Source organism: Carlito syrichta, unplaced genomic scaffold (genome assembly GCF_000164805.1).
Source record: "Carlito syrichta isolate Samal-C Ts95f unplaced genomic scaffold, Tarsius_syrichta-2.0.1 Scaffold287778, whole genome shotgun sequence".
Lineage (NCBI taxonomy): Eukaryota > Metazoa > Chordata > Mammalia > Primates > Tarsiidae > Carlito > Carlito syrichta.
Window position 1 is genome coordinate 34208 of NW_007231874.1, and position 27487 is coordinate 61694.

At 37.3% G+C, this 27487-nt stretch overlaps 1 protein-coding gene across 5 annotated transcripts in view; it reads left to right on the forward strand.

The window, feature by feature from the left end:
* The window catches only part of LRRC49 (leucine rich repeat containing 49), a 129001-nt gene that overhangs the window by 20787 nt on the left and 80727 nt on the right, over positions 1–27487 (forward strand). For all 5 annotated transcript variants that reach the window (XM_021709954.1, XM_021709950.1, XM_021709952.1 and 2 more), the window contains 2 exons: positions 5308–5451; positions 22415–22476. In XM_021709954.1, coding sequence (XP_021565629.1) covers positions 5308–5451; positions 22415–22476 — 206 coding nt within the window. The remainder of the gene's footprint in view (positions 1–5307; positions 5452–22414; positions 22477–27487) is intronic.

Consider the following 27487-nt stretch of genomic DNA (forward strand, 5'->3'; position numbering starts at 1 on the left):
CGGCCACTGCACTCCAGTCTGGGCGACCGAGTGAGACTCCAACTCAAAAAAAAAAATTTTGTTTCTTCAATTTCTAATTGATAGACATCTTGGTTCTTTCCTGTTTTGTTTGTATTTCTTTGTTTTATTTTTTGCTATTATAAAAGTACCTCTAAGACCTTTCTTGTACATGTTTCCTCTTCTGCATATTCCATTTGTACATATACCCCCAGTATACATCTGGGAGTGAAACTGATGAGTCATAGGCTATTTAAATGTTTAACTTTAAAAGATAATGCCAAGTTGTTTTCCAATTTGTGCAGTTTGTGCTCCCACCAGGGATAGTCAATGCTGTTACTTCACATCCTTTTCAACATTCAGAATTGTCAGACTTCTTAATTTTTGTTGATTGAATAGGTGTAAGATGGTGTTGCTTTGTGGTTTTGATTTATATTTTGCTCATTACTATATAATCTGGCCCCCTATTCTGTTCAGTCAGTTTGTCTACCCTAGTATCTGTCTTAATTTCTATATCAGGTTTTTTATGTTTCCCTTCTTTATTCTTTGCTGTCAGAGTATCTTGGCTGTCTTTCTAGCCCTTTGCTCGCTCATTTACATTTTTGTCTTTGAAATGTGTTTATAGATAACTTTATGAGCTGCATACTCACACAGAATATAAAGGGATAAGCTTACATTCTGGGATAATCTAGGAGTCCCCGCCTGTTAAGGAACAAGATCTGCCACTGCTGTTGCATTTGGTCAGGTGCAAACCTCAGGATGATCTCTCGAGGCTTTCTAACAGCTTTGGGAAAAACTAAAGTAATTAACAAAAACCTAGATAGATCTAGATAGGCCACCTCTACTAGGTTCTAATTCAGTTCCAATCGTGTGTGTGTGTGTGTGTGTGTGTGTGTGTGTATGTGTGTGTGTGTATGTAGTGCTGGGAGTGTTGGCAGCCTGGGAATTGTCCGGTCCTGCAGGCTGGTTAGTGTCAGTCCAGGAGAAGGGGGCATCATCCAGTTAGATGGTGGTGGAAGGGGATGAGGAATTAAAGAGTACTGACAGTGAAAGAATATCATGCAAAGGCTCTGAGGCTAAAAACGATGTATAAGTAGTTTTTACTGCTAGAGAATAGAGCACATGTGGAAGAACAGTGAGAGAAGAGGCAAGAAAGGTGGGCATAGGCCAGGCTGTGGAGGCTTGTGTGTGCTGGGCCGAGGAATTGGCATTTTATCTTGTTGCCCACTATTGCCAAAACTGTTTATAAGTAAAACTTTTTGTGGTCATATTTTTCTTCAGTTTATTTTAAAATGTGTATCTGAGAAATAATACATATATTAATGGTTTTTAAATTATAATGTGTCTTTAATAACTCATGGATACTGGGGGCAACCCCTTCAGGTCCCCTCCCTGTGGGAGCTTCTCTGTCCTCTCAATAAATCATCTTATTTTAAAAAAAAAAAAAGGAAGAATTTATGGATACTATCCAGGGCCCTTGGGAGCATATAAGTGAACAGCAAGTTGTTTGCTCTGTACATTATATGTAGGCATTATCTACCACCTAATATGTGACTGAGACATTTCTTTCTCATTAGCTGACCTGTGCTATGTATCTTATAATTTTAGCATATGTTTCTAATGCAGTCTATGTATTAAGATTAGACTTTTCTCTACACAAATTATTTCTCAAGGCTCTATAACTATAAGAAGGAAATTTTAAATGAAAATATGAGTCCTGTTTCATAATATCTAAATCCAATTAGCAGAAATGTGCAATATTTCAAAGCAAAGACATGGTCTTAGAGACCCTAAGTGAACTTAGTGATCTCTAAAAAGCCAGGAGAGAAACTATTCTAGATGAAACAACTAATATCCAATTCTGAAAGTGTAGCATCAGGTAGCAAAAAGACTTGAAGAAACCAAATGATTGTTTTTTGTCTTTTGAATTTACTTCCATTGGAAATAAAAAATATATTTGGTGCATATTGAGAAATAAATTGTAATTGGTTTATGGATATGAAATGTTCTGAGGAATGATGGTAATGTTCAGGAAATGGATTGGGGAGTGGAAACAGAAGGAAGGAAGGGAACCTGGAGACATAACAGTTGAGGGACCAATCATAATCATCTTGCTGAGAAGTGGTGGTGGCATGAACTAAAGTAGTGACAATAGGGATACAATAAGGGGGCAGGTTAGATAAATATTTACAAAGTAGAAGCATCAAGACTTGGCAATTGATTCCATAAGTAGTGAGGTGTATCCTGGGAGATTGACTCAGTTTTTTACCTAGATTTTGTGTTGGCTGACCAGAGTGTGCTCTCTCAGTGAATTCCTGCTTTAACATGGACACAAATGTACTTCCAGAAGAATCCATTCTTTCAGGGACATCTTTTCTTTCAGGGAGAGCCTGCCCTTGCAGTGGTTGCTTATCTGAAAGCAACTCATGACCCTTCCATATTTCTGGGTAGGAAGGTTATCTTTATCCAGGCAGAGCCATCTAGGTGACGCTTGTACATGACGGTAAGACTGGAGGATCCAGCTTTCCTGGGTGTGTTAGGATGCCCCACAGTCTCTCTTGGGACTCTCTCTGCTCAGTGTGATCTGTAATTGGGTTTTCCAACATTCCCGTTATCTTTTCTTTTTGCTGTGAAGCTCATCAACCAATCAAGAACTACACTCTCAGTATATACCACCCTTTGCCTGAAGCTTCCATCATATGCTCTGGGCTTGTGACTTTGTCTATGACTGCAGTGAGCAACTGACTTTATTCTATACCAAATGTTGTACACAACTCTGGAGTATTTGATTGCAAACCGAGAAGCCAGATAGTATCCTAGTAATTTTTAAAAATTATAGGTTGATAACTATGTATAAGAATTAACAATGTTTCTTTTAAGACTTTGTCAAACTAGAAGGTAACTAAAAAATGTGAGTCTCACCAGGACCATGTGGAAGAGTAGTTTTCTAAAAGAAATGTCCAGAACTATTAGCAGAAGGGAGAAGACTCACTTAAGCAGGTGATATAACAATTGTGATCATTCACTCTATATGTTCAGGAAAGTTTTATTTTATATATTTAAACATTGCTTCTTTTTCATTTTGGTGTTTTGTGTTGCTTTGTTTTTTTGGTAAAGACAGGGTCTCGCTATACCGGCCAGGCTGGTCTCGAACTCCTGACCTTAAACCACCTGCCCTCCTTGGCCTCCCAAAGTGCTGGGATTACAGGTGTGAGTCACTGCGCCCACTTCTTTACCATGTATATTTGTTATATGTATATTGTTTGTCTTCCATATCCTCACCTTATCTTGTATTCTTCCTATCTCTGTTTTTTCTTTGTTTTTTGGGAAGATTTCTCAAGCTTGTGCTGACATTACTTATTTCTTTTTCTACAGTGTCTATTTTGCTTTTTACTGGTTTCATACATTTTGTATTTTTTATTTTTGAGTCGACGTCTCACTGTCACTCAGGCTGGAGTGCAGTGGCACACTCACAGCTCGCTGCAGTCTCAAACTCCTGGACTCAAACGATGCTCCTGCCTCAGCCTCCCGAGTAGCTGAGACTACAGACATGTGCTACCATGTCTGACTAATTTTTTGCTTTTTTGTAGAGATGAGGTTTTGCTATGTTTCCCAGGCTGGTCTTGAACTCTTGACCTTAAGCAATCCTCCTGCCTCAGCATCCCAGAGTGTGCTGGGATTACAGGCTTGAATTACCATGCCAGGCCCATTTTGAATTTTTTTTTTTTTGAGTTGAAGTCTCACTCTATCGCCCAGACTGGAGTGTAGTGGTCGCTTCTGGCCACCACAGCCTTGACTTGCTGGGCTCCGGTGATCTTTCCACCTTACCCTTCCAAGTAGCTGGAACTATAAACACATACTACCATGCCCGGCTAATTTTTGATTTATTGTAAAGATGAGGTCTCGCCAAGTTGCCCAGGCGGGTCTAGAACCCGCAGGCTCAGGCAATCCACTTACCTCAGCCTCCCAAAGTGCAGGATTACAGGCTGAGCCACCGAGCCCAGTTTGAATTCTATTACTATTTTGTTTTGGAATGTTTTACTCCATGTCTTATTGCTCAGTTCTGTTATCTATAAATGCTTATTGCCTTATTTCTTCTTTTTAAACTTTTACATCACTTTATATTAGTTAGATCAAAAATCTTAGCAAAATAGTCATAGATTTTCCTTATACAGTATTGAATTTACAATAAACACACATTTCTCTTCTGGAACCTAAATGGAATCTAGATGGTGTTTCTTGAATGTAAGAGAGGGTCCAAATAACAATGTGGAAAATCGATTATACATCTTAAAAAGAATGATTTTAGCTAACATCTATCTGGTTTTTGAAGTGTTAGGTAAAAAATTTCAAATATACCGTGATGACAATACACATGAGCAAATTAATCCTTAGTGATTGTGAAATTCATTCTTTAATGTTCTGAAGAACTGCGCTACATGTATGACTCTGTTATTTAAGTATGTCATAGAAGAAGCTGATGAGTCCTCCCTGAGGACCCTATCCTGTGACATGCAGAAACTCATCCAGTTGTGCAATGCTGGCTGCATTATGATGGTGGCCGTAAAACCATACTGAACACTCATCACTTCATGGTGCTAGAGTTTTGATTTATCCTCACCTTAGTGAGCAACTCACACTTCTCTGCTGTGGTTCAGAGCTTATGTGCATATGCATGTTCCATGATTCAAGGGCTCTTGTTTTCAACAGTTGGTGTCTACCATGTTGTACCTTGATTAAACATTATTTATCTCCTGTCGCAAGCATTCCTACTATTAAAAGAAAATCCATCCTTCCACTGGGGATTTAGTTCCTTAAATCTTTTTATTAACACTCTTGATGGCTCCCAGGATCCTGCAGTGTAAGTAGAATGAACAGGGAAACTTGGTATCATTCTTCTCCCTTGCTTTTTCTCTCAGAGGGCAGACCTGCTTCGTCAGAGCCTGGGGGAGCTTATGCCATGGGCTCACAGTGCCTTCCTATTTGGCAGGTAGCATGGGGACTTCACAGGACTTTGCACAGTATTGGGCACTTAGAGTTGCCCCAGACGATAGACTCGTTGATTACTGGATGAAATTTACTTTGAATACTTCCAGTGGTCAAATTGTAAAATATGAACTTTTAGTTAATTTTCACAGGTTACATGACTTTATATTGTTTACAACATAGAATGGAAATAGATTATTTTAATGTCTGCGTATAAACTTGTCACTAAATCCAGTGACTTTGAATATTTTATTTTTAGGGTTTTTAAAACATGCAAACTTGAGTTTTTTGCCTACTAATTACTTTTCCCCTGTTTTTTAACAGATTACTAAAATTGAAAATGTCAATCATTTGTGTGACTTGAGAGTTTTAAATCTTGCCAGGAACCTTTTAAGTCACGTTGATAATCTTAATGGGCTGGATTCATTAACTGAACTTAACCTGCGACACAATCAAATCACCTTTGTGGTGAGTACTAAAATGGAATTGATATGTACTTTCTGGCTCTCTTTCAAGTAAATGAAACAAACATTATAGCATGGCCTTATACAAAATAAGAATCTAAGTTTATTTAGTTTTTTCTGAATTTATATTGTAGATATAATTATTAAGCTTTGTAATATGTTGGTCTGGAAGGTATTGATGTGTTTTCCATTATATGTATGTATGTATGTATTTATGTATTTATTTTGAGCCTGTCACCCAGGCCGGAGTGCAATGACACGATCACAGCTTACCTGTCAACATCCCAGGTTCATGTGATCCTCCTACTTCAGCCTCCCAAGTAACTGGGACTACAGGTGGGCATCACACCTACTTGTTTTTTTATTTTTTGTAGAGATGAGGTCTCATTATGTTGCCTAGGCTGTCTCAAATTCCTAATTTCAAGCAATTCTCCTGCCTTGGTCTCCCTAAGTGCTAAGATTATAGGTGTGAGCCACCATACCAGGCCCCATTTTAAAGAATAAATATAACATTAGAAACACAATAGAAGTGTCACCAGTAAATGAATCAACTGGTGTAAATGAGTACTGAACCCTTTCTTGTTTTGTCATGGGTGTAGAATTAATAAGAGAGTAGGTTATTGGTAGCTGAAAGCTGAGAAATTGTTGTAGCAAGAGAGGAGAGGTTGAAGATTGTGAAGACACCCATAAATGTTGTATCCTCTGCAGTTTTTAAAGAGGCAGCTTGGTATAATGGAAAAACCATGGCACAGGACTTCAGAGAACTAGTTCTGGTCTCATTCAGCTTTACCTCTTATTAGCTGTGTGACCTTGGGTAAATCACTTTAACTCTCTGGGCCTCAGTTTTGCTTTCTCTAAAATGGAGATATTGGGCTAGTTTGGCTCTGGGTGTTTTTTGACTTGTTGACTGAAAAAAAGACATAAAGATAGTATAGAACTACGTGTGAGCAGAAGAAAGAGAGTTCGATTGTAGGCACAAAACTATGGAAACGGGATTCTGGAACTCTGAGACAAACTTGGTTAGATTGATATTTGCTAAAGGTTCACAACTCAGTAGCAGCTTGATTCTGAGGGGTCTTATATTTGCAGTTATGGCAATATAGCTCTCCTACTGTAAGGTATGATGCAGGCAAGAAAAACATATTTGCTATAGAAAAACTGCTTTAGGTTCTCTCTGGTATCATTTAAACACTTAGAAACAATCTAACTCAACTCTTTCAAGACTTGGAGTTCCATAGTAAAGTATTAAGTGTGCTATAAGGGGTACCCTTGAAAAGGTTGGGGACAGTTGGTGCCTTCTTTCTAGGTCTTGTGATACTGATTATCTTTGTTCAAAGTTTCCTTGAAAATGTGAGCCAGGCAATGCTCATATGCCGGAGGTTAGGGTGATTTCAGAACCTTTTCCAAGATGTGAATTTATTTCAGAACTTCTAGATTCTGTCAAGCCATCTCCAAGTTAGATATAAATGTTGGAGCTAGACTGTTTATTTTAGAAGACATCCAGATTAGGTTAATCTGCTATGTCACTAGGTCTCCAGGAACTGCTCAGTCAGTACCTAATCTCTCCTCGTCACCCTGGATCTGGTAAGATTCCACAAAGCTTTGTTAGAGTGGGGAACAGAAATCTGTCGGCCCAGCATATTCTGCCTGGATTTTGGCTTTCATTTGGAAGGTGTATCATGCATATCCAGGAAATTGCTTACTGATTTCCCGTTGAGTATTAGGTTTAATCATTAAGTCATAGTTTTGGCAACATTACACATCTTATGGAAAAGGAAATTGTATTAACTACTAAAAGGTAAAAAGACTTAATGATAAGTGCCATGCATATTAATTTTAGTAAATTATGAATAGACATACATATAAGGATAAATAAGAAATTTCACTCAACTCTTATTTATTTCTTTTTTAAAGCATCCTTTTCTAAAAAGAGCCAAGGGACTTACAAATCTAAGGATACATTTTTTCCCATTATCTTTTCTTTTCTTTTCTCCAGTATCATTTATCACATTTATTCTTTTTTCTTTCATGGTTTTGATTTTCCTCAATGACTGGTAATGTTTAAGTGAAGGACCATTTAAGTAGTGGCTGGGCATCCTGTGAAGTTGAATAAGTCTTTTTAACCCTAAAATCTCCCTCAAGAATGATCAGTAGATCTGTGTAAGTTCTTAAATCTCACACGTTGGCAGACTTGCCTTTAGGGTGAGTGAAAGGGGAAAGGCCGGCTGTCTCTGAAATTGCCAAAACAATGAAGACTTGACTTTGGGGGATAGATAGAAGGACTTTATTTTCATTTGTGCCAGCGGAAACTGTCGTTTCTTTTTTCCCTCTGATTCTCTTGTAAAGTTATCAACCATCTCCATAGATACAGCACCCACACTTTCCATTTTTCCTTGACAAATAGCTGAGGATTTCTGTCACCAATTGCTCTGTACATGCTTATGTTCACCAACAGGGGTGGGAGTGAGTGGGTGGCTTTGTTGGTGTTCCAAAAATAGTTGTTAATAGATAGGTTTGTTTTTTTTTTAATTGAGTCGGAGTCTCACTCTGTCGCCCAGACTGGAGTACAGTGGCACACTCCCTGCCACTGCAGCCTCGGCCTGCTGGGCTCAAGCGATCCTTCCATCTCAGCCTTCCAAGTAGCTGAAACTACAGGCATGTGCCACTACACCCAGCTAATTTTTCTTGATTTATTGTAGAGATAAGGTTTCACCAAGTTGCCCAGGCTGATCTCGAACCCCTGGGCTCAGGCAAGCCTCTCACCTCCGCCTCTCAAAGTGCTGGGATTATAGGCATGAGCCACTGTGCCCGGTTCAGTAGATGGATCTTTAATTATACACCTCCCTGATTTGCCACAGCTTACCAGTCCATGCCTGTGTGCACTGACTCAGCATGCAGTGAAGCAGCATGAGTCAGGGGGATAGCTGCGTCTCAGGCAGTGCCTCTCGAACTTCTGAGCTGCAGTGCCCTCTGCGCTGGTACATCTCCAACCTTTCCAGCTGCTGAAATCCGTCAAAAATGTTGTTAATGTCTGTGAATGATAACTCCCTTGTTGTGAGGGTTTCCATGAATTTATTCATTTTAGTGTATTTTTATTGCTTCATTCATTGAAACAAATAGGTTATCCACCATCTTGAACAGAAGCTGTCTCTGATGTTTTGATGTTAAAAAACTATTGTCTGTTTATTCACCAATAGTTTTCTTGGAAATTTGTACATTTCAAACCAAATGTCCTTTTAGTTTGTGTGGAATCTTTCTCTTTAAAAAATTATGAAACGTTTCAGACGTCCCCAAAAGAATAGGAAATAACATTACCAACATTTGTTGGTAATCTCTCTCTTGTTTCCTCTATTTACTTTCTCAAGTTTTGTGTTAGATGTTTGATATATTAGTTTTCAACCTTTTAAATTTTCTAATATAATCATTTAAGGCTACAAATTTTCCTCTAAGAACCACTTCAACTTCTTCCTACAAGCTTTGAAATTTAGTATTTTTATTATTATTTAGTTCTAAATATTTTCTAAGTTTCATATTTCACTATGATTTCTTCTTTGATCCATGTGTAAGATATAATTCTAAATAAGAAGTATATCCTAAAAATTTAAATGTATGGATTTCTTATTCTGTGGCCATTGTTTTCTGATTTAATTGCATTTTGGTCAGTGAATGTCAATTATATGTACTTGGATCTTTGAAGTTTACTGAGGTTTTTGTTTATTACTTATTGCCTAGTATGTGGTCAATATTTATGCTTATGTCAATATATTTGTCTAGTATGTGGTCAGTATTTTGAAGCTCTTTTTCCAGGAGCATACAAGCTTAAAATTAATTTTCTTCTTGGTAAATTTTTCCTTTTATCATTAAGTATTAACTCACTCTGTTATTAACTTCTTCATTGAGCAGGTGTTCTATGAGCATGGGCTACATGCCAGGCACTGTTTTAGGTAGCTGCTGTATATTAGGGCACTATTAATATTTATTGCCTTAATGTTTATTTACTCTAATGTTATTCCAGCTTTCTTTTAGCTGTTTTTTTCTTGGTATAACTTTTTTTATTTTTTTACCTTTTAAAAATTGTTTGATTTGACATAATTGCAGAAAATGTTCTAACAATAGTTTAAAGAATTCCCAGTACAGAATGCACCCAAATTCTATGAATAACATTTTGCTACAGCTGCTTTATCCCTTCTCTCCCTCTCTCTCCCCCTCAATTTCTCTCTCCTTCCTTCTCTTTATATCTGCCAGTTTATATACACTTTTTTTGTCAACCATTTAAGAGTAAGTTTCAGACACATACCTGAGTGTGTATTTTCTAAAAACAAGGAATTGTCTTATAGAACCAACCACCGTGCCAATCAGGAAATTAATATTGAGATAATGTCATTTATCTAATCTATAGATTCCATTCAGATTTTGCCATTTGTCCTACCTAATAGTGTCCTTCAGAGCAAAAGAAAATCCAAGATCATGCATTGCGTTCAGTTGCTGTCTCCTTAGTCTTCCTTAATCTGTAAGAGCACCTGAGTCGTCTTTTGTATTTCATGATATTGACATTTGTGAAGAGTACTAGCCTGTTATTTTGCAGAATGCCTCAATGTTTGGGCTTGTCTAATGGCATTTCCTCATGATTAGATTCAGGTCATACACATTTGGTAGGAATATCACAGAAATGACATTTGAGTTTTTCTCAGTACGTCATATAAAACATGTATTCTTTAACTTTCGACCTTTCTCTTATAAAGAATGCACAGCTCCTTTTTAAAACTTATATTCCAAGAATCTTTTTTTAAATATAAAATATTCTAATATGGCTTCCTGGGATTGAGGGGTTTTTTTTCTTCTTTTTTTATTGTTCTCACATTTAAATTTTTTAAATTTTATTTTAAGTATGTGGGTACAATTCAGGGTTAGGTATACAAATGATCATTATGCATGTACCCTTCTTGATGAGGTGTGCCTCCCCTCCCTGGCAGTTTCCCACTACTGACAATCCCTTTCTTATAGTATTACGATAGTTGTTCAAGGTTCGCTTATGAGTGAGAAACATGTGATACTCGGTTCTTTGTTTCTGTGATAGAATAATCCAGAAACTTTAGAGACTTTTAACCAGAGATTCTAGTCTATTATACTAATACTAATTACATATATATTTAGATTTATTACTTCAACATTATTTTACACTTTCTATTTGTCCTGCTTTTCCTGTTGTTTTTTCTTCTGCCTTATTTTGGGTTGATGGAATTTTCTCTTTTTTAATTTACTCTTAATATTTTAAAACATAGCCTTGACTTAAATCATAGCATTAATATGTATCTCTGCTCTCTTCTCAGATAAGGACTTTAGAGTCATTTAATTCAGTAAGCCATTGTGCATGTTTTTGTTGCCTAGTATCTTGTTATTTTTTACCTGCAAAATTAGACATTCTAATTGCTGTCATTTTCAGTTGATGCTTATTTGAATTCACCCTGTGCTTGTTTGGATTCACCACTTCTTTCTGCATCTCATTCTTTGCTTCTTCTCAAAATATATCATTTAGAAAAAGTTTAATTAAGATGACTCTGGTGGTAATAAACTCTCTCAGAATTTGTTTTGTTTGTTGAAAATATGTTTATTTTGCTTCTATTCATGACTGATAGTTTGACTTGGTTGACAGTCATTTTTCTGCCAGATGTTTGAAAATCACACTCGAATTCCATCATCTTTGAGCTTTTGTCGTTGTCATTAAAATGTCTACTCTATTTTTTGTGTGTATGTGTAGGGGATCTTCTTTTTCTTCTTCTGTTTCCCTTTAAGATAATATTTCTTTCTGAAGTCTTTCAGATTTACTATGTTGTATTTAATGTGGAACTGTCATATTTTACCAATTTCAGATATACGTATTTCCATATTTCAACCACTCTGAAATCTGGATCTATCTTACAACCTATCACATCTTAAAATCAATGTTGGACAAGCTATAGCAATTTTATTACCTAACTGTATGTGATCTTGGTTATGGCTACTCGGTTATTGGTAATACTTGTCTTGTGTTTAATCACTGTTCAGTATGTATTTTAACAGATTATACTATGATTTGGTATTCAAATAAAACTTCATTCTATATTCAGAAAGATGGTAAAACAGAGCAGCAGAGTCCTGTTTACTATGAGTGAAACAAACATTTTTCATTAGAAGAATAACTGCAGTTCCACATCTTCTTGATGAACTGACAATCAAATACTTTAAAAGAAAGATAGCCAAGTATTGGTAAAGCTGTATTACTTTTTCTTTTTCTTTTTTGGGGGGAGTGGGGGACAGAGTCTCACTCTGTTGCTCAGGTTAGAGTGTGGTGGCATGGTCACAGCTCACCACAGCCTCTACCTTCTGGGCTCAGGCAATTCTTCTGCTCAGCCACCACAAGTAGCTGGGATTGCAGGTGTGAGCCACCACATCCTGCCTTCATTTTGTTACTGAGATAGACTCAGAGAGGTCACCTATCATGTGTCAAACAATGCAACTGAAGGCAGGAGAAATTGCACAAACCTTTGGAATAGATTAAATACATTTAAAAATACCAAGAAGCTATGTGAACAATTCATGCTGGTGCTTTGTCTTATAATATCAAAACATACTGAATGGGTATCAGTAGCTTGGAAGAAAATCTCTAGACAATAACAGAACCCACTCTTAGGGTATACTGCATCACCAGTGTTCTTAATGGCACAGAAGACAATTGTGTGAAAAGTATGGATGTCGTTAGTTGAAAAATAATTCAGGGCTGGGCTTGGTGGCTCAGCCTGTAATCCCAGCACTTTTGGAGGCTGAGGCAAGTGGATTGCCTGAACCTGCGGGTTTAAGAACAGCCCAGGCAACTTGGTGAGACCTTGTCTCTACAATAAAATTAAAAATAGCCAGGCGTGGTAGCACGCATCTATAGTTCCAGCTACTTGTAAGACTGAAGTGGAAGGATCACCAGAGCCCAGCAGGTCGACGCTGGGGTGACTGTGAGCGTGCATGCTGCTGCATTCCAGCCTGGATAAAGGAGTGAGACTCCAATTCAAAAAAAAAATAAAAGAAAAATAATTCCGAAGTTTAATTCTAAATGTGAAGACTTCTTCTCCACACTTTATCAAAGGATAATTTAGATAAAGTAAAATGTAGTCTTAACTGTACAGCTCAGTGATTGTTTTTATCTGAGTGCTTTCATGTGACCACTTCCCAGATCAAGATGTGAAACATTTCTGTCACTCCAGAAGGTTCCCTCGTGTCCCTTTCAGTCAGTGCCTTCCCCTGCCCACAGATATTCTGAGTTCTGTCCCTGTGGGTTAATTTCACCTTCTTTTGTATACTCAGCATAATGTTTTGATATTCATGTTTTGTTGTGTATATCATAGTTTTTTATTTTATTTTTTGAGACAGTGCTTCACTCTGTCATCCAGGCTGGTGTGCAGTGGCACAATCATGGTTCACTACAGCCTTGAACTCCTGGGCTCAGGCAATCCTTCTGCCTCAGTCTCCTGAGGAGTTGCCTATAGGCATGCACCATCACTCCTTCCTAATTTTCCTATTTTTTGTCGAAACGAGGGCTCACTTAGTTGTCCAGGCTGGTCTTAAACTCCTGTCCTCAAGCAGTCCTCCCACCTTGGCCTCCCAAAGTGTTGGGATTAGGCCAGTAGTGGTTATTGTTTGTTTGTTTTGTTTTTTAATTGCTGAGGTGTAGTCCATTGTAGAAAAAAACACAATTTGCTCATTCATTTTTCTGATTACAGACACATTGGTTGTTTCCAGTTTTTAATTCTTACAGATAAAGCTGCTATGAATATTCTTGTAGGTTTTTTTTTATTTATATATTTATTTCAGTGGACATATACCCTCATTTCTCTTAGGTAAATACATAGGAGTGTCATGACTGAGCCATAGGGTGGGTGAATGTCTACATTTATTAGAAACTACTGAACGGTTTTATGAAACGGTTGTACCTTTTTACACTCTCATCAACAATAGAGAATTCTAATTGCTCTACATCCTTGCTAACATTGGTCACTGTGTGAGTCTATTGTGATTTTAATTTGTGTTTCTTTGATGATTCATGATGTTAAACATCTTTTCATCTTTTATAAAGTATCAGCTCGAGCCTGCTGCCCATCTGAAAACATTGAATGACTTCTTTTATCATTCTAGTCTCAGGTCCCTTGATATGTGTATTGAGTATTTTCTCCATGGTTTGCCTTTCCACTCTTTTAACAGGGTTTTGTTTTTTTTTTTTTTTAGTTGGAGTCTCACTCTTGTCGCCTAGGCTGGAGTGCAGTGGCACGCTCAGAGCCACCACAGCCTCTACCTGTTGGGCTTAGGCAATCCTTCTGCCTCAGTCTTCCAAGTAGCTGGAACTATAGACGCACACCACCACGCCCGGCTAGTTTTTGTGATTTATTATAGAGACAAGTTCTCACCAAGTTGCCCAGGCTGGTCTCGAACCCCTCAGACAATCCTCTTGCCTCAGCCTTCCAAAGTGCTAGGATTACAGGCTGAGTCACCGCGCCTGGCCAACAATGTTTTTGATGTGTAGAAACTGAACTTTAGTGAGACAGAGTTTCTCAACTTTTATTTCTTTTATTGTTAGTGTCTTTTGTGTCCTGAGAAATCTTTTGTCTATCCCAATATCATGACCACATTCTTCTGTACTTTCTTCCAGAAGGTTTATATAGTTTTACCTTTGTATTTTGGTCTGTGATTCATCTTTAATTAAATTTAAGTATGTCATGAGGCAGGGGATTATGCTTCATTTCTCCTATGTGAGGATATCTGTTTTCTTCATCACCTTTTATTGAAAAGAACATGCTTTTCCCACTTAACTGGTATCTTTGTCAAAGTCAAGTGATAACCAAAGAGGTCTTTTTCTGGATCCTCTATTCTGTTCCATTTATGTGTCTGCCTTTGTACCAAAATTGCACTCTAGGTAACTACTCTAGCATTCTAGTAAGTGGAGACATTTGTGTAAGTTTTTATATATGCATAAGAATGATATTTGGTTTAAAAAGAATCTGGTTAGGTAAAAGACTCTTGCAGTGATAATGAAATAAAAATTCTAAGTAATAGATTATTCTACTGTAGATTAATCATAAGTTTATTGTCCTCAAGTGCTGAATAAAATAGTTATATTAGATTTGGTAAAATATGATAATTGTATTAGCATACCAACTATTTGTATATGCAGATTCATATCTTTCATTAATATGAGAGCATTCTGAGTCTTTATATCTTCCATTTTCTCTATTTCTACTTTTTTAAAATTTTTTAATTTTTGAGTTGGAGTCTCACTCTGTCGCCCAGGCTGGAGTGCAGTAGCACACTCACGGCCACCCCATTGTCGACCTGCTGGGCGCTGGTGATCCTTCCATTTCAGCCTTCCAAGTAGCGCTACCACCCCTGGCTAATTTTTTTATTTATTGTAGAGAAGAGGTCTCACTAAGTTGCCCAGGCTGGTTTCAAACCCTCAGGCTCAGGCAGTCCACTCACCTCAGCCTCCCAAAGTGCTGGGATTACAGGCTGAGCCACCGAGCCTGGCCTATTTTTACTTCTTAAACACCTACTAGGTATAGCATGGACCTTCTCATTCTGTCCTTTGTTTCCTAATCTCTCTTTTATAATTTTTATCATTCTTATTTCTCTCCATTTTTGCATTCTTACCACTTCTTTGGTTTTACTTTTGAATTCACTAACTTTATTATTAGTTTGTCTAATCTGATTTTCAGTCCATCCATGGAGTTTTTAATAATGACCATAGTTTTTCATTTGAAGTTCTGCGTTAATTTTTTTCCATAATTACCCAGGCTTTGTTGTTTTATTATAGAGCACAAAGTGAATTTAACATCATTCTTGAGGGATGTAGGATTTTCAGAATGTTAAAGGGGCCTTAGTTTCAATTTAAAGTCACCAGCTGCATTAGCCCCAGCAAGAGAGTCAGCCTGTCTTTTGAAGCATTGAAGCCAGTTATTGACTTCTCTCTAGCTGTGAAAGTCCTGGATAGCATCTTCTTCCAATATAAGGCTGTTCTGTCTACCTTGAAAATCTGTGGTTTTGTGTAGCCACCTTCATCAGTGCTCTTAGCTGGATCTTCTGGAGAACTTGCCACAGCTTCCCCATCAGCACTCGCTGCCTCACTTTGCACTCCTATGTTCTAGAGATGACTTATTTCCTTTAGCCTCATGAGTCAACCTCTGCTAGCTTTCCAACTTTTCTTCTGCAGTTTCTTTACCTCTCTCAGCCTTCCTTGAATGAAGGAGAATTAGGGCCTTTCTCTGGATTAGGCTTTAGCTTAAGGCGGTAGTCCCCAACTTTTTTGGCATAAGGGATCAGTTTCATGGAAGACAGTTTTTCCACAGGAGGGGGTGAGGGAAATGGTTTCAAGATGATTTAAGTGTACTACATTTATTGTTTACTTTATTTTTATTATTATTGCATTGTAATATATAATGAAATAATTATCATTACGAAATTATGGAAGTATTATTTTGATATGAATCTGTAAGCAATTGATTTATCATGGTCTCTGTGCAGTCAAACCTCACTGCTAACGTTCATCTGTATTTGCAGCTGCTCCCCAGTGCTAGCATCACCACCTTAGCTCCACTTTAGATCATCAGGCATTAGATTCTCATAAGGAGCAGGCAACCTAGATCCCTTTATATGTGCAGTTAACAACAGCGTTCGCGTTCCTATGAGAATCTAATGCTGCTGCTGATCTGATAGGCGGTGGAGCTCGGTGGTAATGTGAGCTATGGGGAGCACCTGTAAACAGCTGAAGCTTTACTCACCTGCCCACTGCTGTGTTCTTAACACCAATCTGTGGCCTAAGGGCTGAGGACCCCTAGCTTAAGGAAATGTTGTGGGTAGCTTGATCTTCTATCTAGAGCACTCAAATTGTCTTCCTATCATTTTCTTATTATTCTTGTCTTCTACTGGAGCAGAACTTTTCCTTTGTATTCACAACTTGGCTAACTTTGACGTTAAGAGGCCTGGATTTTGGCCTACCTACAGCTTCAACTTGCCTTTTTCACTAAGCTTAATCATTTCTGGCTTTTGATTTAGAATGAGACATGTGACTCTCCTTTTTATTTGAACACTTAAAGGCTGCTGTAGTATTATTAATTGGCCTAGTTTTAGTATTGTTGTGCCTCAGGGAATACGGAGGCCCAAAGAGAGGGAGAGAGATGGGAAACAGCCAGCTCCTGGAGCAGTCAGAACACACAAAATTTATCAATTAAATTTGCCATCCTATATAGGTGTGATATTTGATGTCCCAAAACAATGACTGTACAATAGTAACTTCAAAGATCACTGATTACAGATCACCATAAAAGATATAATAATAATGAAAAAAATTTGAAATAGTGTGAGAACTACCAAAATGTGACAGAGAGACAAAGTGAGCACATGCTATTGGAAAAATGGCACCAGTTGACTTGGTTGACAAAAGATTGCCACAGACCTTCAGTTTATAAAAAAGCACAGTATCTGCAAAGCATAATAAGGTAAGGCATGCCTATACATTATTTTAAAAATCATTTTGATTTCTACCATTTCTCTAATAATTGTAAGCATACATATTCCATAGTCATTATCTAGTTATTATATTGTCTTAATTTTTTTCTCAGTTCTACATTTGCTGCCTGAAATTTCTACTGACTCTTTCTCACAATAATTTTTTCTTTATAGTTTAGTAGTTTGGAATAGAATAATGTGAAGCCTGAGTAAGTCTGTGTCCTTCTAGATAATTTTGCCAGAAGTGTTAGGGGCACAAATGCCAGGGACCATATTTTCATGAGGGGTCTTTTTAGACCATTCTTGTGATGTAAATTTGAACTACAAATCCAGTAAGGAATTTCATATGATTATGAAATGGAAGCTTGTGTTCTTTTTCTCAAAGCTGTCAGATCTAGCTCTCCTAGATTATATACCGGACAACTCCCTGGTTAGTCAGCATATCAGTGCCTTCTTACTAGTTCTGGTTTTAAACTCCCTTTCAGTTTTTCTTGGGGGATTACAACAATGTGTAGAAGAAAATCAGACGAGAAGAGTAGAATGCAGCTGGATTGATTGATATTTATTCCCATGTAATAGGTAGTAAACAAGTACACAGAGCAGGTGACAGAGATGGTGATGTACTTTTTTCATGAGATTTAATTATATGATTAGAGTTATTCACTTTGTATGATTAGAGTTAATCACATAATATGTGTGGTATCCCTGGGTCACCCTCCCACGCCACCTTTGTTCTGCTCCTGAAACAGCCTCCACTGGTCACTTTTCCTCATGAGAATAATGGGATGGATGGAGCCATTATTTTGGCATTAATTTAACAACTATTTTTATAAGAAGGAGAACTTTTTTCTCTTGAAACTTGCTCAATGTCTTGTTAATACATCTGTTTAGAGTTCTCAAAATTAAAATATTTACCCCTATATATTTTTACTCTGACTTTGTTGATATAACAACTAGATAAAAGAATGAGAGGAGCTGGGATTTTATTATAGTCATCTTTATCCTACCTGATACCTGCCAAAGCCCTGTCTCCTTACCTTTCCTCTTCCTTGTTCCTCTGTAGGAAGCTGCTCTAAAAGTAGCTCCAGTAATAGACATTCCACACATGGTCAGATTGCTGAGTCATATGGTTCTTTCATGAAGTTTAGGAATACGGAAAAAAGTGTATGAGTAGAGTTGAACAGGCATGTTTCTCAGATGGCAAGTCATTCTTCTTTTGAAAAATAAAATTATCGCCGGACTCAGTGGCTCAGCCTGTAATCCCGCGCCTTTGGGAGGCTGAGGTGAGTAGATTGCCTGAGCCCGCGGGTTCAAGACCCGCCTGGGCAGGGAGACCTCATCTCTACAATAAATCAAAAAATCAGCCGGGCATGGTAGCGCATGCCTGTAATTCCAGCTACTCGGAGACTGAGGCAGAAGGATCGCCGGAGCCCAGCAGATGAGGCTGCGGTGGCCGGGAGCAACCACTGCACTCCAGTCTGGGCGACTGAGTGAGACTCCAACTCAAAAAAAAAAGGAAAAAGAAAATTATAATCCTCTCAATTATCTTGTAGTAATAATTTTTCCTATTTTAAAAAGAATTATATTTTCAGAATATATCAATTTTGAATCTTCAAAGATGTTTTGAATATGATTTTCAGTATTATGTTTTATTTTACATGTAATAAATTCAATATAATGAGCAGATTAACAACAGATAAGCTATAAATAACCCTCTATATGTAAACATTTGATTTCTTATTTTTTTCTCTCATCTTAGGCATGTTAACATTCTGCCTACTTTGTAATGATTACCTGCCTGTGAAAAAGGCACCTCCTGAAGAGAAGTGTTAGGAGTGTTTAATGCTTGACAGTAAAATAAATGTGTTGATTTTTTTCTCAAAGAGATGAGAATTTAGCTTTCTTATGTTATCCATAACCCTCGTTTCTTTTTGCACATCATTTCAAAATAATTATATCATATTTTTGGTGAAGTGGATTGTTGAATGCTGGCTCCCCCAAAGTACCACTAGAGTGACCTGTTGATAAACCTACAGTGAGATGATTACTGACAAGGAAAAGCACGATACCTTGACATAGTCTTGGTCATGTCTCCAAGAGCAAAGGCAGATTTATTTTTGAGATTTTTTTGAGATTCTAGTTTAGAGTGGGTCTTTCAATGCAGAGGCTTAATTGAAATGTATAAATTTATGATATAATAGATTAGGCTTGGTTGACATAGCAAGGTGAGGTTTTCAAAGTGAGTCTTAGACTGTCGTATTAAACTTTTGGGCTCCCTGGGTCATTTTCCTCACTAATTTAGATTTGTTTAATTATCACTAATTAATGTCCAAACTTTCCAACAGCATTCCAAAATACCTCTTGATATGGGCAGAACTGTCTCGTTCTTGCCTCTTGGAGACCCCCTCCTGGGCCCCGTCCTCCATCTCTGTGATAGATGACCTGTTCTCAGCCCCGCCATACAGTTGTCCTCTTTGGGCTTCTCTGGCTCTCCTGGAAGAAGAATCCGTCCCTGGGTCTCCCATGCTTCCCATCTCTCTATTACTTTCTCTCGTAGAGGAGCATCTTCTGATAGTTTTTATCAAGTGTTTTTTCGATAAATAATACATGTAGAGATCATTGATTGATATGTTGAATGTTTTCTTTTTGCCTATTGTAATGCTAGAATTTCATACAAATATATATACAAAATATATCTCAAAACTGCTATAAAAATTAAAGCAAAATCATCCTTTATTATAGACTTGAAATTTTGAATAACAAAAATAATTGTGGGTAATTACTTTGCTTTTTAAAGTCCTGGAAAGGCTATCTGTGTAAGTGGTTATAGGGATATATGTCATTGAATTCTGTATTTTAGTTTTTCAATTTGTTGTGAATATTTTTTATAACTCTATCACGTGATGGCACTTAATAATTTTGGAAATTTGATATAGATATAAAATTTGGTTTCATAAATAAAGATAAATACAAAGCATTATAATTTTATCCAATAAGCTGTAAAAAATACTTTCCTCACAAATTATAACCTGATGTAATTTGGGTTTATGTTTTAATAGCAAGAAGTGATGTCTTAAAAGGTGTCTGTAATCTCTGAAGGTGGCGTTCTGGGGCTCAGGGACAAATGCATTATTTTAAAGAGATGCCTTGATTCAAAGGAGACCCAGACTATTGCCTCTCAGTTTCTCCCAGTTGGGTGTCAGTAACAACGCTTGTGCCAGAAACATCTCAGTTATATTCCAGGAAGAATTTGAGAGAAGAGATTTGAGAGATTTGGAGAGGGCTTTCAGTTCAGCTACTTCATGTTTCTAGAGACCAGACAGACAGTAAGCTGCCATTTCCTTTGGAACACGGGACCCTGGGATAAAATGAGCCCTATCACTAGTCCATTACTACTCCTCCATTTGTGGGAACATCAGAGAGAGGCAACTGAGAGAGATGATTCCAGAAGTTTGCTAACACATAAATATCACCCACTGAGGGAAGTTATTCCTTGACCATGAAAAGCTCTAAAAATCATCTCATGTCTGTGAAACAGGGTTTTTTGAGGTGAGCCTGAGAACGGTAACCTAAATGAATGGTATACATAGCCAGTATTTTGATCATGGCAGTTATATCCATTTTACATAGTTTGGGACTAAGGGATTGAGGGAAACTTGAACAGTTCACAGGAAAGGCGGGAGAATGTGTTAAGCCAGAATCGTTTTTCCTATGCTCTCTCAAAAACCATTATGAAGTGCTTCTGCCACGATTCTATCACTTGCATATTTTCTTTGTGTAACAAACTTTTAAAAATAAATAAATGCAGCACTAAAACTAGGTTTGTCATATGGACTTCGCAGCAACTTGGATGGATTTAGAGCCTGTCATACTCAGGATCTATCACAGAAACAAAGAACAGAGCACCATATGTTCTCACTCATAAGTGGACCTTGAACAATGATCATGGTGCTGTGAAGAGGGGGATTGGCGGTAGTGGGAAACTGCCAGGGGAGGAGGGGTAGGATTGGCAGTTGAGGGAGACTTCTGGGGGAGGGAAGGACACACCTCATCAACAAGGTGAACATTTGTATACCTAACCCTGAATTGTACCCCACATCTTTAAAATAAAAAAAAAGAATGAAAAAAACTAGGTTTGTCTGTAATTTTAATGCACTTGCGTAAACTCTTACTGAGATCTTAGAAATGGTAGTTTTAAAAGTGAAGGAGAAAAGGAGGGAGGGGGAAAGAAAGATGATGACTTATGGAAACAGCAAAGCAAGTTTTGATTTAGGTTTAAATATCAGTCATAGTAGCATGTAAAATATTTGTATATTTGTATTACTGAAACTTGTACAACTGGGGATTACTGTAAATTGTAATTTATGTTATTGAAATTCATATAACTGGGAACTACTATAAATGGTACTGCCCTTAAGGACAAAAACCATTTTATATGAGAAGTGGCAGTGCGTAGTGTTTTAAAGAGCAGAGCACTGAAAGTCTGGGTACCTGAGATCTTGTCTTGTCTCAGCCTCTAGGGACAGTGTGTACCTCTGGGCCACCCTCCCACCTCGCCCTTGTTCTGCCTCTGCCACCACTTCAACTGGTCACTTTTCCTTCTTGGATAATGGAATCATAGGCTAGGCAATTATTAAGCTCTTGTAAGATTCTGTTACTCTAGTATATAACATACTTTTCAGAAGATTTATGTCTTTTCCTTTAAGTAAATTAGGTGGCTCTACTTATATTTATTTTGTGATTTAAAATAAATCATTTGGTCCTAAACATTTTAATATTTGTTCAGGGTCACTGTATTTATACAGCAGTGGTGTGCTTTTTGGGTGCTGTATATAGATATAACAGGGTCTATTTCTAACTGTCAGTACCTCTGATATGTGGTTAGATTGGAAATTGTCCTTACAGTGCCCTTCCGTGACATTATGATCTGCTTTTAGCTTTATGGGGGGAATCACCAGTGTATTGGTTCATTTGTAACTGAAAGTCTATTTCCAAGGCTTTGAGACTAGTAAGGTTAATAGCTTTGAAATTCTCACTATTGTTTGGAAAGCTAATTGTATAAATTTAAAATGTAAAGCTCCTGAATAACTTCTTTTTGAAAGTGATTTTTAACCAATGTTTGATCTTCCTGTATTGGTGCTGCAGTTGAAACGCTGAAGTAGCATTTTGGCATCTTTCCCAAAAGCATGCTTAAAGAGACTAGCGGCAGCATCTTGCCAGGCTCCTCAGTGCTTTCCACCTTGCGAGTGGTGCAGCCGGCTCTGCAGATGATCTGAAACCCTCCCATCTGATCTGCAGTGAGGAAGAATGGAGCTCGATGCCAGTAGAGATCAGTGATGTAGCAAGGTTGCAGTTATAGGAACGACTGTATTTCAGTAGCTGAGCAGGAAGACACTTATTTTTCTTTTCTTTCAGTTGATAAATGTTTGCTTTCTGTTTCCTTCTAGAGAGATGTGGATAATTTGCCCTGCCTCCAACGTCTGTTTCTCAGCTTTAACAATATATCTAGGTAAGTGGAAACTCCCAACTTGTCATTTATTAGAAACTTTATTGGATGACTTCTGGTGCTTTAAATTAAGACTGCAATGCCTTGGAGAATTTTACTGAAATGGAAGATTTTTAATTAGAAAATGATATGCTAAAGTTCTTTGTGGAGAAACGAAGCTCTTGTGTGTATTATTGCCTCTAATGCTAAAATGATGAAATTGATATAGCATGTGCTTTTCATTTAATTATGCTTTTTAGTCACTCTTTTGTAAAATGTGCACAAAGAAATTTCAACATATTTTTGCTGTCCTTTGTTTGACATTCACAGCACTAGTCAGTTGAATTAGAATTTCTTTCATAAATTATCATCTACAATTTGTATAGCTACTGAAGCAATTTTATTTAATACAGCAGACTATATTTGTCACTGAGTCGCTTGCTAATTAGGCCACAACTACCTTCAAACTTAGTACCTCTGCTTAGAATTAATGCTACTAAGAGACAGGATATTAGAATATTTAAGCATATAAGTTTAGTTTTCTGAAGATTTGAAGATAGCATCCTTTACATTGTGATAACGTCTCATTCAGTGTCAGTGTAGAAGATTTCGGAGCTGGAGCTGAGACCTGCAGTCAGACTTCTAAGAGAAAAGAACCCTCCTTCTTCCCTGAGTCTTTCCTTCTTCTTCTTCTCTGATTCTTTCCTCCTCCTTCTTCCCTGATTCTTTCTTTCTCCTTCTCTTTAGCCAGTTCCTGTCAACTAGACTTTTTACCTGTCTCTCAGTTCTTAGTTTCATCTAAAGGCTGTTCTTTGATCTTGCTTTTATAAGAGGGTAAAAATGAAGTACAAAAGGATTTGAGCATGTGTCTGGACTTTGGGTCTATACTTCTGGATTAAAAACCACTTTTACTGCATTTTTGTTTGCATCTTTTTTGTCCTTTATCAGACTTAAGTTTTAACCCCATCCTCTAATTTCTAGAAGATGGAGATTATCTAAAGATAGTGAGCCTTGCAAATAGAATTATTTTAAAGAATATACCCTTAATCTTTCTATTTTGTGGAAAAATTAACATTTTTGGATAGACTTTTTATATTCTTCTCAGTTTATGTTGAATGCAGTGTTCCAGCTGCCTTGCTGTCTTGGGGAGGTAGGATTTCTTTTCAATGGCAATGGAAAGGACACTCAATTTTCTTTAGAGAATTTCTACCTAAAAATCATTAACAACTCTTTCGAGAAGATTGTCTCTCATTTGTTCAATAAGTGAAATATTAGATGTTTAATATACTGCAAACCCTTATATTTCCCCAACCTGTGGGAACTAATTTCTTCTTGACTTCTTGTCTTATTTATGAGGAGTAATTTAAAGAGAGATATATATTTGGTTATTTATGGTTATGATGTTCCCAGGCCCCTATGATATCTGAATTTCTAAACTCCTAAACTTCTGGCTCTGTAGGAAGTTGGTTTTGGTTGCCTGTATCTGGGAAAATTTCTTACTAAGTTGGAAAGGAGTTTCAACTACCTGGCAAAATAAAGTTAAGATTAATGAGATTAATATTCATAACTTTCTGTAAAAAACATGACTTCTCAAGAAACAGAGATAGAAGTGAGTCGACAATTTCGAGGCTTCCGTTCTCTCAGATTGCTCTGTGTTTCTATGTAGGCTTCGCACTAAACCTTCCTCTAGTGCTTCAGTGGATCTGCTTCTGAGACAATTCTTCTGTATTTTCTTCTCTGTTCTCATTAATGCTGGTGGTCCAGGAGGTGATATAGTGAATATATTAGGTTTGAGGGGGACAAAAATCAGACAGAACATACCTTAAAAACATTTCTGTAAACTTTATGGAAGACACAACTATCTCAGATGGCTGGCCTAGAAATAACCTGTAGTATATTTTCAGGGCCCAGTTGTTCTGCTGTGTCCTGGCTTCTTTTTTTTTTTTTGAGTCAGAGTCACACTCTGTCGCCCAGGCTGGGGTACAGTGGCATGCTCATGGCCACCTCAGCTTCGACCTGCCTTCCAAGTAGCTGGAACTACAGGTGCACACCACCACGCCTGGCTAATTCTTTGATTTATTGTAGAGACGAGGTCTCACCAAGTTGTCCATGCTGGTCTTGAACCCCTTGGCCTCCCAAAGTGCTGGGTTACAGGCTTGAGCCACCACGCCCAGCATGTGTCCTGGCTTAATAGAGTTGCCAAGTCTTACATTTCTAGATTTCTGGGACCTGTCCTCCAAGGATTCTAATTCAGTAGTTTTAGGTGGGTCTCAGAAACTTGTACTAAAAAATGCAGCTGACTTAAAAATACCAGTTTGTCTGTGCTTTTCAAACTTTAGGTCAAAACCCGTACAGGAACCCTAAAATGAATTTAGTGATTCAAGACCAGGAACATTAAAATGGAATAAAAATATCAGAGTTTGTCATATATTATGAAGGCAAATATTGTTTGATGAACATTTTTCAGTTTTAATTATATAGTATATGTGTGTGTCTATGCATATGCTTATATGAGTATATTATTTTACTGTAGCTATGTGGAAACTGGGTTATAATGTGAATATATTTCTTACTATGGGCTGGGTTAAAAAGTTTGAAAAATACTGTGAGATATTGCTGTATGAATATAACTTCTCGTATTTCACTGTTATTGTAGCGTTCACAGTTTATTGTACTCTCATTTTCCATTATCCTTCTTGCTTTAGACTATGAACTTGGCAAAGACAGAAGACCATGCCTGCACTGCTCACTACAGCCTCTCTAGCACATAGAATGTATATGCTCTTATTAAAAGTATGACTAGTATATTAAAAAAATTACAGGAAGAATTTAATCCCCCAAACAGATTTTTCATGTGGTCTGAGAACTGATTGAGTGGGTCCCCTTTCATGTCATTACTAGTCACTTGGACTACATTTAATGGCTGGACCTATGTGGTTTCAAGACTTAAGCAGTCAAAGTTCTTTTGACAGTTGTTTTGGAGACTTCCAGGTCAATGTATTTGTCTGTCGGTAAAGATCTTGCCTAGAGCTTCTATGGGAACTAAGCTGATCATTTATGCAAGGGGTGTGTCAAGGGTAGGGTAGTGGGCCTGCTCTGCCCCAGAATACAAACAATAAGTAGCTTCATGTCTGTAGGACCTTTTAAAACCATAAAACTAACAAAAACAATGTTGTTTTGTATTTTTACCATGCACTGGAATTTCTAGCCCATGTAAATAATGGGATTTCCTCTCTGCCAGAGTGGACCTCTTGTACCTCCCTCCTTACCTTGGAAGACGATGTTATTTGGACTCACCTTTCTTTTTATGATGTCACTGACAATTTTGAACTAGGTTCCCCCCACTTTTTTTGAGGAAGCAGTGCTGTTTTAAGTTCTCGAATGACCTTTGTTAGTAATGTAGCATGATTAAAGGTCACTGAATCACAAGCTTCAGACTGTGACTTTCCCTTCATCACCATTCTCCAGGACAACATTATCCTCTGGGCTACTTTCAAAATTTTACTTTTTCAGGAAGTCATTCTCCTTGCATTTTTCTCAAGCTGTGCTTCAACTAAGTCAGTCACACTATATAAATTATATTTCCAAAAAGGAACGTTCATCTCTATTTAGGAAAGTCAGAGAAGCTCAGACTGCCCTGTAGGTGGGTGTCATCTTTAGTACTAGTTGGTGTTTGAGGGTGGACATTATTTTGCTGACCTTCAGGATGTATTGATATTTGTTATGTGCATGAGCTCAGTTGTTACATAAAGTGACATATAGGACTTTACTCTTGTACCTTCCAGGCATACAAGTGTCATGTATGTCATTTTGGCTTGAAGGAAATCCATTTTCCTTGGCCCTGGATCCAGCATGCTGTTACAATGCCTTCATTTTCCCTTGTTAGCAGATAACAGCAATATGCAAGTCTGCTTACTAGCTGAACAAAACAGAGGCAATCAACTATTGATAGATCTTTTCTGACTGTCTGTTAAGAAGTTTTAAATTTCATGATCACTACCCATTTACCCACTTAACTCCTTGAGGAGCTTATCAAAGGTTGACATGTGATTCACCTTCAGACACACATTTCACTGCATTTTTCTAAATGTTATGGGCATCATCTAAAGAGGACCCACATCAGGGCATTTTTTTCCATCCATTGCTGTCTTACTCCTTTACTGCGAGCAAACTCCTGAGCATGGTAAGGCATCTAGTGCCATCATAGGTCAGACTGAGCCTTCTGAGTACTTTTAGACAGAAAATAGGAGAAAAGAGATATCCACAGCTAATGATAGATTTGTTCTACCACTTCAGAAAAATAAACTTTGAGGTAAGATAAATGTGTTTTATCATGCTCAGGTTGACGTAAATATTGAAACTAAATCTAAATTTAGCACTTTTACTTATATAATCTTCCATTGTATATATTATTTCAAAATTACTTTATTACAGCACTATTTTTCCTTTTAGAGATAAAAGCAGAGATTAGTCTAAAATATTACAAAATAGAAAAGTGTTGAAAGGAAATCGACTTTGTTTTCTTTGTTGTTTTTAGGATATTCAGTTTGATAGATGATTATGCTCTGGTTGTAATACTTTACAAAGTCTTATTTTAATTTTTTTTACACTTAAAAATTAAAATTACATAATTTAGCTAATTTCCTCTGACTACCGTTTTATTTTTGTGTTATAGTCAAAATGACTTTTTATTTCTGTTAGTTTCTTTTTTTTGTAGATTGGAAAACATATTTATTTAGAAAGTAAATTACAGAAAGAGATGAGATTCACTTCTCAAGGTAGAAGACGGGGCCAAAGCTAGGAAAACATGGCAGCTATAGCTCAAATAACACATGACCTGGCCAGTGCTTAAAAAAACAATGGCCTATTTATGTTAGTTTCCACTGTGTTGATCTCATGCTAGACAGATTACTGACTATATAGATGGGATGGGTATTAACACCATGCACTCTTGTCAAGTGGCAGTATAATTGAAGACATTGGAGATTTTTTTCTGATATATGAAACTAGCACTGCTGCCATTCACATAGTAGAA